Source organism: Vespa crabro, chromosome 3 (assembly GCF_910589235.1).
Source record: "Vespa crabro chromosome 3, iyVesCrab1.2, whole genome shotgun sequence".
Taxonomy (NCBI): domain Eukaryota; kingdom Metazoa; phylum Arthropoda; class Insecta; order Hymenoptera; family Vespidae; genus Vespa; species Vespa crabro.
Genome location: NC_060957.1, coordinates 10,230,577 through 10,242,881, shown reverse-complemented (window position 1 = coordinate 10,242,881; position 12,305 = coordinate 10,230,577). Strand labels below are relative to the sequence as shown.

Sequence of the window (12,305 nt, the reverse complement as noted above, 5' to 3'; positions counted from 1 at the left end):
AAGATAAATGAAAAAAAAAATAAATAAATAAAAATAAAAGATTCCATGAAAATTAATTACTTCAATAATTTAAATGACAGAACTATATCCAAAAAGAAATTCATTTGGAAAATTAGAAATAAGAATTAATCAGAAAATTGTACAATATTATTAATCAAGCCGAGACAGTTGAATTTCAATGAAATTCGTTTGGAAAATCTCCAAAAAAGAAAGAAAGAATGAAAGATAGAAAAAAAAATATCAAGGAGAATCGTAGCCAGTTACTTTCATAAGAAAAGTATGACGAAGGTCTTCGACCATATATCACCAATGTGTTCCTGATCACCTTCTACCGGTAATACTGGTTCGTCCAGGTAAAAGGGAAGGAAAAGTACCGATGCCCAAGGGAAAGCTATAATAATAATAATAATAATAATAATAATAATAATAATAATGATAGGAAGAAAAACATCGGGCTAGTTTTCGATATAATCTTAATGGAGAGAGTCGATCTTCCATTTAAAAGCTTGATCTCTGTCGTAATCGTTGTAAGAATCTAAACGGGTTTATCCCTTCTAGAAAATGATAATGACGTTCTCCGTTGTGAAATGACCTATTTGCCCTTCGAGAGGAGGCTACACATGCGTTCCTTTCGAAAGTAACATTCCAAAAGATAAAAGATATTTTTCGAATGGATGTCACGTATCAATCTTCATTTTTTTTTCTTCTTTTTCTTTTTCCTTTTTTTTTCGTTTACTCGATCGATATTAACAATATAATTGATTATTTACAATAATAAATTAATTATTCATCTAGAATTTTATTTCATTAATTAATTTTTTTACTTGTTGATTTTTTATTTGAGTTGAAAAGTTTATATATTAAAAAAGAATTATATTCAATTTATTCGTATATGATAAATATATTTTTTTTAATTTTATTAATACATTGGATTAATATATTACAGAGAAATGTGTGTATGTATGTGTGTGTGTATGTGTGTAAACTTAATAATATATAATAATATATAAACTCTAATATTCTTTATTATAATATATATTAGAAATAATTGTTGCAGTAGTTTTTCTATAATTATTATTTCTAATATATTATAGAAAAAGATATTTGTATATGGTATATATTATATATCTAGTATATACTGTAATAAATATATCTAAAAGTACAGAAAAAAAATAAAAATATACTAAACAGATAATAATAATAATAATAATAATAATAATAATAATAATAATAATAATAATAATATTAGTAACGATTAATAATTTAATTACTTTCTCTAAAATGATAAAATCATTGAGGGGAGAGGGGAATACAAAAAAAAAGGAAAGAAAGAACGAAAATAATTCCAAATGAGTATAATCGATAAAAAATTAAATACGAACCTAACCAGTTCGAAAATATTAACCAATTTTAAATATATAATAATATACACGTATACATGGGTGCATGTGTGTTGCGTGGTGGATTCTCTTGCGCTCGCGCGAACCATTCAACACGTGCGATTGCATTCTCTCAGTTACTATGATGCCAGGTAGAAGATGCGTCTGCGCCAGAGTCGGCTCAGTTTCTCCTGGATCGATAGCTTGCAAGAGTTAATTCAGATGCTGCCGGCACGGTGGTGGTGGTAGTAATATAGTAGTGGTTGATGGTTGGTGATGGTACACTGATACTGGTATTCCACTATATAAACTTCTCTACGAGAGTGGAGGGAACGCTCAAAATCTTTTAAAATCTTCGGTATTTCATTCGTTCATCCAAACGTCGTTAACCAACAGTTTTTTCTTCTCTCGTATCGTCTCGAGTTAATATTATTATTTATTACTATGTGCTCGTAAACACTCATAAAAGCGCGTGGGTGCGGATGCGAACGCGCGCGCCACTCACGCACACGCTTCGATCAAAAAGTTTGAATTTTTTAATAGAAATAATAACGAAAATCTAATCGCTAATATCTAAAGTATACCTTACGAAAAATCTCATCGAGATCGATTAACGATGATCCATGGATCTGCCTGTTGAAGAATCCTCCTTTTAATATTGTTTTTCATAAGTGATATATATATATATACATATATATATATATATATATATATATATATATATATATATATAATAAACATGTGTTCTCTAATCGATTCGTATGATCGAACAAAAGAAGAAAGAAAGAAGGAATAGAAAAAAAAATGTGAAAAATCGACGAGATAAGTGACTTCATTGTTTACATATAAAGAAGCCATGATTATTGGCTCAGTTCTTAAGGGGATGGTTCATCCATTGTTCTCAGCTAATAGTGTTCTTTGAATTCTACACGTAAGAATTCCCTGTTACAATATGTTATCACGTACTCTCAGTGCATTTACTATGCGTGGACGAAGATCATCGTCTACCACTAATAACGTGGACAATCAAAATAGTATGTTCAATCTGGACAGTTCAGGTAATTTTATTCAAGAGAATTTGCGTGGATTTATTTAATATGAAAAATGAATTAATATATTGATGATATATGAAAAATTAAAGCAATAAAAAGTATTTAACAATAGTATGAATTAATAGGTTTTGATAAATTCTTTATGGGAGGTTAAATAAGTATAAACGATATATTTAACATTGCTCGGTGACCCGTTATAATTGATATAAATAGTTAAAGTAAAATCGATTATTTGTGATGCTCAGGTGTGATGAAGAAGAAATTCCCAATACATTATGTATTTTTTACTTTAAAAATAAATTCATATATATATATATATATAATAAAAAATCGAACGCCAAATATATAGAAGAATCCTATCCTAGTATGTTGAACTCTTAATATATAAATTACATTCTATCATTTCCAATTCTCAACATAAGATCGTAAGATCTAAATCGCAATAGCTCACAAGTTGCACGTATTTATTTTTTCTTTTCTTTTCTTTTCTTTTTTTTTTTTTTTTTTCTTTCAGCCTCTTCGCAATTTTATATACAAATTGATTTATTTTATGTAAAATTCAATGTACATACATATAATATTAATATTCAATGTTTTCATAAACACACATTCAATGGTACATAAACACATACACATACGTACCATAGTTACATATATACATACCATACATACCTATATATCTATATATGATATAAATAATATTGTACAAAGACGAATAAAATATTATTTGTTTTAGTTCTATGCAGCAACCGGGTGAGCCAAATGACCAAGACCTATAATGACATTGAGGCAGTTACAAGGCTTCTGGAAGAGGTAATAAAAAGAATTTAATAATGTAACCACATTACGTATTGGTATTATCAGAACATTAAGACTATTTTTTTTATATTGTCACGTAGAAAGAGAAGGATTTGGAATTGACCGCGCGTATTGGTAAGGAATTATTGACGCACAATCAAAAACTTGAGAGTACTGTCAACGCCTTGGAAACTGATTTGAAAGAGGCAAACGAAAAGATAACACAGTTGAATCATGAATTGTACAAAAAAACCGAACTCATTCAAATACTTACAAACGATGTTGACGAGTCAAGCTCCGAAGGTGGTACACCAACTGGTTTGCGTGGTATCAACTTGGACATGATGCAAAGGAAGATAAGTACCTTGGAAGATGAGAACAAACAATTACGTAATGAATTTTCCAAGTTGATACATGAAACTAATGATACCGAGGAACAAGAGGCCCGTCTTGTGAAGGATATTGCCGCTCAACTCGGTTAGTTCTAATAATATTATTTTATTATCAACAGTTAAATATTGAAATATATATATATATACATATATATATATATATATATATATATATATATATATATATATATATATATAACACAAGATTTGTAATATACAAATGTCCATAATATGTAATAAACAAAAATGTCGATTTTTTAATATTATTAACAGCAAATGCTAATATGGAGGCGGACGGTATGGCCGAGGAGCTTGGTCGACAAAAAGAAGAAAATAGGTTACAGCACGAACAAATAGTTAGTCTTACCGCTAAATTAGCTGAAACTGAGCTCAGGTTAGCTCAACTCATGGCTGAACATGATGAGGTCGGAGCTACTCTAGTCATTACCAGAGATAATCAGAACACCCTTGCCAGTGAACTTGCTGAATTCAAGGAACGATACGCTGAGGTATTATTAGAAAATTTATACATTTTTATTTTCAACCATGAAGTAATAGCTAAAAACAACGGTAGTATTCTTTAAAAAAAAAGAAAAAAAAAAGAAAGAAATAGAAAAGAATAAAAATGTAACTGAACTCATTTTCTCGTCTTTTAGGTTGTAAATCTTCTCTCTGAAACGCAAGAACAGTTGCGTAAACAAAGAAAACGTGGAATGCCAACTGTAAGAGGTGGATCATTATTTCCTTCGTTGGGTGCTGCACCACAGCCGGATTCGATAGCTTCGGAATTGGAATCTTCATTATATTCGGAGCTAAGTCTCGATTCTGGTATCATCACTGATCGAACGTATGTTACATTTCATTATTTACTTATATACTTTTAAATATATATATATATGTATGTTATAACGATGAGAATTGTTTTTTTTTTCTTTTTTTTTTTCTTTTTTTTTTTCCCAATCTACTTTAGGCCAACATACAAGAAAGTATTCGAAACGGTCCGTTGTGCTTCACGAACATCTTATACGAGTGCAGATATGAATCAATTTCCTCGAATAGGTTCTATGACAACGTCAACTTTGTCGAGTGGTTCGATGGGTCCACGCATGAGTTGTGGCCAAGTTAAATCTAATATACCTTACGGTTTTACAAGTTTGGATTCGACTGGGCACAGTGAGAGCGAAGGTTCCCTTTTCACAGATTTTGATGATTACCCGTATGTATCATAGCATAACGTTATAACGGATATTTAAACAAAAACAAAAACAAAAAAAAAATATCGTTTCTAATGATTGTGTTATTTTATTTTTTTTTTCTTCATTTATTACAGAGGACCACAAAGGATTGGAGTACCTGGTGCACCAGGTGCAGCAGATTTGGAAGCAGCTTTACGTCGGTTGACACCTGCAGAGGTGCTAGCAAGACGAGCATGTTTAAGTACTGGTGCTGGATATAACTATGATTACGATGGTGGAATCCTACATTCACCGCCAACCTTTTTACCATTTGGTTGTCGAACACCTGACAGTATAATGTCAACTGGTAGCAGTGGTAATCTGAGCGGTTTCAGTGGTAATATTGGAAATACTTGGAGAGTTCCAGAGAAATTACAGATTGTAAAACCAATGGAAGGTTCACAAACCCTACATCATTGGTCACAATTGGCTACGCCTACTTTAGGTGGTTTATTGGAAGATAGGCCGGGTGTTAGAACACGTGGTGGGCGTGGTCTTGAAGATCTTGGTTTGTTAACCTTTACTTTGTCAGATTTAGAGGAAGATGAAGAATACGCGAATCCTGGTAAGCTCTTCCAAGATACAGGCTCAGTTTATACTTTTACAAATAGCACCGTACTTCATCCGGATGAACATACAAGCGTGACCCCAAGTATTGTGGGTAGTCGAGTCGCAACCGCACCTAGTAGCGCTGGAAATTCTGGAAAAAATAGTCCTCGTACTCGCAGCCGAAGTAATTCTACCTCGACGTTCTCGACGACTCTTGGCCTAGCTAAGATGCTCAATGAGAGAGGAATTAAGGCTGTGACACCTTCCTGTGTAGGTACTTCCTGTGGGGCGACACCTAGCGGCGAAAGAAATTTCATACCAACAGCAACACCATGTAATAGCCCGGACGCTAGCCCGCCAGCAACGAGATCTACATCACCACCGCCACAATCATCGCCACAGCAAGAAAATACTTCTCTGTCATTTAGTCTGCTAAGTAGCGGCGCTGAATTATTGAAGCGTACATTCAGTAGCGATTCCTCGCAATCGCAAATTAATAAAAGAACGAGAACGTCAAAACCATCGTTGACGAGATCAGAGAAAAAAGCATTGTCTGGCATACGTTTGGTTGAGAAACTCGAAAGAATAGGAATCGATGCTATAATGTCAACGACAGTCGGCTCGTCGATCTCGCCGTTGGCACTTCAGGGTGCTTTGTATACACGACGTTCGATGAAGAGTCCAATGGCACAACTGACCTTCCTCAAGACATCGATGCCTTCCAGCATCAGTCAGGAAAGATTATTTTCACCTTCGTTAGCCTCGTCCTCTTCTAGCGTCTCTTCTGAATCTAGTTCAAATCCGACATTGGAACATATGAATAATAGTAACAAGATGAACAATGATAACGTCGATAATGTTGGTGCTTCAGTTTTATCATCTGGTAATTCTAATTCAGATTCACCTGTAAGATCATTGATAATCGAATGTGCGTTAGGTACTCAACAAAAACGCGATAGTGATGGTAGTAAAACAACTAGATCGGATTTAGGTAAAGTCAAAGGTGCGGCTAATACTACAACACCAGTTACCAGAGAGTCCATTACTCAATCTGCCCTTGGTTCTATTAGTTCACTTTTCTTTGGACGTAAGGGTGGTCTTTTGTAAGAAAAAAAAAAAAAAAAAGGAAAAAATATCTTTTCTTCCTTTCCTTCTTTCCTTCCTCTTTTCCATCCTCTTTTCCATCCTCTTTTCCTTCTTCTTTTCCTTCCTTCCTTCCTTCTTTACTTCCTTCCTTCCTTTTTTATTTTATTTTTTTTTTTTTCCTTTTCGTTCCCATTCGATTAGCTGTCGAGCTAACGATGAGTCGAACGTCGTAGTCAAAGTTTTAGCGGATTAATAGGTGAATTGGTACATTGGTAAAAACAAAATGGTTCTGTTCGTTCGTTCGTTCATTGGTTGGTTGGTTCGTTCGTTTGCATGTCCGATTAAAACATATTGGACATTACTCGTGCTATTACAAATACATCGCATTGCTTTCATCTTTGCGACACTTAATTTTCAATCATCGACCGGATTCGAATGTATGTCTTATGTATATATACATATTTTATTTTTTGATAAATACTTAATCCTTTGCAGTCCGACATTTCGATTTCGAACAGTATTTTCTTTCCGATTAACGGAGACATATAATTTGTATACTTAAATACATATGGATATTCATCTTGATTTAATTTATCATTGAAAATTTAACTTAAAAGAAAATATCGTTCAAATTAATACATAGATTATCGATATGCCAAAGAAAATAGAAAAGGAAAGAAAGAAAGGAAAAAAAAAAGAAAAGAAAATTGCGATCGGACAGCAAAGTATTAAATACTTTTAAGAAGCATTAATTAGTAGATTCCTGATAAAATAATCCTCCTTATCGGAACGTATGATCCTTTTTAGTAATCGATCAACGATCATAGCGAAAATCTTTTAGTCTCTAAACAATAAGAATGTGTTGAGTAAACGAGAAGAAAAATAAGAAAAAAGAAAAATAAGAAAAAAAATTATATATATATATATATATATATATATATATATATATATCACAAATAAATTCATCGATCAGTCGTTATGTATTCAATGATCGTAGGAGAGCAATATAATTCTATATCCGTATGATGATGATGATGATGATGATGATCATGATGATACCAACGTAAATAATAAAAAATGGCGTGCCACAAATTAAACACTAGGGTGATCACATCGATCACATCTAACTGATGGCATAAAAGATATATTGTGAAAAAATGAAGGCTGCTCATATTAATGTATATAAGGACAAAGTTTTACCGCTAGTAAGTTAGGAAAACTTATCATAAAACAAGTTAATATGTGATTTCAAAAAAGAATTAAGGTTATAACTATAATTTTATTATTGACGATGACGACGTCACGACGATGACGACGACAATGACGACGACGACGGGGACAACGATGATGAGTTTTTAAAAAATTTGATGAAGCGAGAACGATTTTTTCTTCTTTTTTTTTTCCAAAGCACAAAATATAACGATTCTTTTTTGTTCTCTTAGATCTTTTTTCTTTTTTTTTTTTTTTTGCTAATTTCTTTTCTTGCTAATTTCTTTTGTTTCTTTTTCTTTCTTTCTTTCTTTCTTTCCGTTTCTCTCTTTTAATTCATTTTTATTATATTACTATTATTATTTTATTATTATTATTATTATGATTATTATTATTATGATTATTATTATTATGATTATTATTATTATTAATATTATTATTATTATTATTATTATTATTATTATTATTATTATTAGTATTATTTTTCTTTCGAGTATTTTTTATGTTTCATCTGTTTCATACTCACAATGACGAACGTATGTATCTATGTACGTACGTATGTACATATACATGCTTATGTACATAAGTACATATATAGAAATATATTTTATTCAGGACACAGAACCAATCGAATTATCGATGCTATTGTCACTCTTTGTATATTGAAGATTGTACATTTAGCATCACGATTCGATCGAGTCGTGTTAATATTGTGTATGCGTTTGGAAAAATTACAAAAAAAAAAAAAAGACGAAAATGGAAAAAAAAAGAAATTACGGAAAAAATGCCGTTCAAATCTTTCTCCACTTTTTATTTCTATTCCTTCTTTCTTTCATTTCTTTTTCTTTTTCTTTGTATTATTCTTTATTTATTCTCAATTTTATTTCAATATTTAGTCGCTACTATTTCATGTATGAAGGCAAACAAATGTATTATAGTGTCGGATGTTTAACGTTAGCAGAAAAAAAAAAAGAGAGAGAGAAGACAGATAGATAGAGAAAGAGAAAGAGAGAGAGAGAGAGAGAGAGAGGAGAGGAGAGGAGAGAGAGAGAGAAGCAGAGAAACAAAAAGAAGAAAAAAATAACCGACAAAAATATGGAGCCTTGTACATAAAACGTACAAAGTATAATAAATTATGTTGGAAATCTTAAACATAAATCTGAGTTACTACCGTTCGTCTAAACTTTTCATTTTTCATTACTTTTATTCTTCTCTATATATTATATATATATCTATTTTTTTTTTTTTTTTTTTATTTCTTTTTTTCCTTTTTTCGTTGGATTTACCTGCGATGAAATGGCCTAACAAACAAATCTTTTGCTTAGAATAAGAGAAGAAAATAAAAAAAAAAAAAAAACAAATGAACGTAATGAAACATTGTTATAACCAAAGAATTACTTCGACTAATACCTTTTTATAGGCTGAGTTTCCTTTTGTTTTTATTTTTCATTTTTTCATTTTTTATTTGAAGAGAATTCTTTTTTCTTTTTCTTCTCCTTACTATTAGTATATTCTTTTCTAATTCCTTCTCCAGTGTTATATTTTAATGAATTAATTTCTTTTTCTTCTTCTTCGTCTTGTTTTTTTTTTTCTTTTTCTTTTTCTTTTTCTTCTTTTCGTTACTTTTCGCGTATAAAGCGAAAAGATATCGAGAGCGCGAGAGAGAGAGAGAAGAAAAATAGGAAAAAAATCGAAGAAAAAGAAAACTATATATCACGAGAACTGGAAATGAAAATGAAAATGAAAATAAATTAATTAATTAATTAATGTAATAAAACTGACTATGCGGCACAAGCGAACTTAATGAAATGAAAAATATGTCATGATCAATGGGAGACTTGTAAAAAGGATTTAAAAACGTAGAATCCACGAGAGGCGTAATTTTTTTACTCTTTTTCTCTTTTTCAAAGTTTTTAGAAATAATTTTTTTTTTTTTTATTTCATTTTTAACGCGATTGAAAGATCATTATCATTAAAGATAACATTAATTATTATATTAAATATTAATAATTATTTCAATTCGATACAACGTTCATCGCGACGATCATCTTGAATCCTTTTTTTTTTGTACTTTTAAAAACTTCTCAATTCCTTGTCGTCTTTCTTTTTCTTTTGTTTTCATTTTTCCTTTTATCTTTTTTTTTTTGTTTATTTAAATTTAGTGGATATTCTACGAATTTAAACAACCGTATATCACAGAAATATATAAAGTAATTACATCAAGCATAAAAAATAAAATCAATGCACAATTCGTATTAGTTATCCATTGAAAATACGATGAGATATAAAATAATGAAACAACAATCGTTTCGTACATAATTTTAACTCAAAGTGTGACAATTAGTAAAATACCGATTTGACCACAAATGTTGCTTCCGATTTTCAAGTCTCTAATTATATATACATATTTATGTGTATATATGAATACATACATATATATATCTACATATATATATATGTGTATATGTATATGTATAATATATATATATATATACACATTTATACGTATATATAAAATGAAACCTAGAAACGAATATTGACCTACGTATCGTTATTATGCGATATATCTAATAGATATAGCTTAGAAGTTCGAAACCGAGGCCTTAGAATAATTCATAAACCCTTCTTTTATGTATGTATATATTTATTTATTTATTTCTGTGACTAGTCCTCTCCGAGAAAATTGAAACAAAGGGGAAAAAAAAAGAAGATAATTGAAAATGTAATAAAATAAATATCGTTTTCGAAGCTTCGAAACGATAGAAGTGAATATGTAATTTTTTTTTCTTTTTTTTTTCTTTTTTTTTTTTTTTTTTTACTTTAACACATACCGATCGTTTTGATTTCACATATACGATCGCGCCTGCTCTATCCTCCCACAACCTCCCACTCCCACAGTCCGCCTGGCCAAATCTTTCAATTTTCACGATTCGTTAAAAGAGAAAAAAAGAAACACTTAATGCATTTGTTATTTAAAAAGGAGAAAAAAGATGATCAGAGATGAGAATACGTACGTAATATTAGTTAAGATTGATAAGAAAGTGTTTGCACTGTAATGAAAAGAATTGTTGTAATAGCGATCTGTGTGCGCAGTACATACCTCCAAATCGAACAATAAATATATTTAAGTATAATTAAGTATTGTTATTTATATCTTCGGATTAATATTGCTAATTGTTTAAGTGAAATTTTTTTTTTGTTTTTTTTTTTTTGTTTTTTTTTTTTTTTTTCATATTAAAATAATCGTCGTTTACTAATGTCTATTTGTTATAATTTATTTTAGGTTAGAATTTGTTTTTTTTTAATGTTTTTAAACATGAAATATTTGTTGAAAGAAACTTAATTCTTCTTTTATTTATTAAATGTTTAATTAATTCGTTTGAAACGTTTGAAAAGAAAGTAATGGCAATAATAATAAAATTTCATCTCGTTCGATTTATATTTTTGGAAAAATTCAATATAACTTTTACAATTATTACGACAATGAGTATTACTTTTAATTTCATTATAATTGTCGTTCTAATAATTTGTATCCCTTGCTTGGATTAAGATAAAATGAATTTTTTCTTTATTTTCTTTTTTTATGAATCTTTTAAAAAGTTTTATTTTCTTTGATAAAATATCGCGTAAAAGAAATAATGCTTCTTCTAGAATAATAGTTTACGCATAAAAATAAAGCTCTATCAATAATTCGGAAAAGTCTATATTACTTGCGATCTATATCTATATAATACGAAGCATATTCTACTGTGCGAATGATTGCATATTTCAATGTATCTTCAAAATCATTTCAATCAAATTATTGAAACTAACGTGGTAACTCGAACGCGTCTTATGAGATAATTTATGATTTTATTAACCATACAATTTGTATTTATAAAAAAAAAATATATATTGTTATGACTAATTTGTCATGTCTATTACAGTGAATTATGCACATGCAATATTCGCACGATATCTCATTGAAAGTTTATTATAAGAATATCTTACAACGAAAACATATCCTATAGAATCCTATATCTATAAAAATAATCTTGAAGATAATAATAATAACGATAATAATAATAACAATAATGATGTGGAACAAAATATTGATAATTTTTTATTTAGTCGATAAACTAGATTTTGCTATTATCGACGATTTTTTACTCATTCGATAAAATTGCGTTGCACCATTACCGACATTCTGCCATAAAAGCTCAAGAAGTGGCACTATACGAGATTTCTTTTTCACGAAAAAAGGAAAAACACTTTTATGTCAACATTGAGGCCAATCGTAATTATTTATCGTCTTTGATTAACATGATTTCATTTCAAAAATGAATTGTTTGAGGAAGGATTTTTCGAATTATTGTAAAAAATTTTATTTTTATGCGTAAACTATTCTCGAAGAAATATTATTTTCTGACACGATTACTTTTGAGAGTGAATAGGTTTTTTCATTATTAAAATGAATTTTTGAAAATACTTGTTCATTAAAATCGATTAAGAATTAAGCCAAGATCTATTGTTGGCCTATATCATTATGAAACCAGGAGTAATAAATAGCTTTATACATATATTTTACATATAATTTATTCGTAAAACATTAAAAAACAATGAAAA

At 29.7% G+C, this 12,305-nt stretch overlaps 1 protein-coding gene across 7 annotated transcripts in view; it reads left to right on the top strand.

Annotated features, from left to right (window-relative positions):
• LOC124422901 (trafficking kinesin-binding protein milt) overlaps positions 1 to 7,452 on the top strand; it is a 70,330-nt gene extending 62,878 nt beyond the window's left edge. For 6 of the 7 annotated variants that reach the window (XM_046959883.1, XM_046959887.1, XM_046959888.1 and 3 more), the window contains 6 exons: positions 3,168 to 3,244; positions 3,331 to 3,706; positions 3,895 to 4,130; positions 4,278 to 4,468; positions 4,592 to 4,837; positions 4,952 to 7,452. In XM_046959883.1, coding sequence (XP_046815839.1) covers positions 3,168 to 3,244; positions 3,331 to 3,706; positions 3,895 to 4,130; positions 4,278 to 4,468; positions 4,592 to 4,837; positions 4,952 to 6,512 — 2,687 coding nt within the window. In that variant the 3' untranslated portion in view covers positions 6,513 to 7,452. Of the gene's footprint in view, positions 1 to 2,138; positions 2,438 to 3,167; positions 3,245 to 3,330; positions 3,707 to 3,894; positions 4,131 to 4,277; positions 4,469 to 4,591; positions 4,838 to 4,951 lie in introns of those variants that run through there. The other variant, XM_046959889.1, reaches the window with a different exon arrangement.
• Positions 7,453 to 12,305: the final 4,853 nt, after the last annotated feature.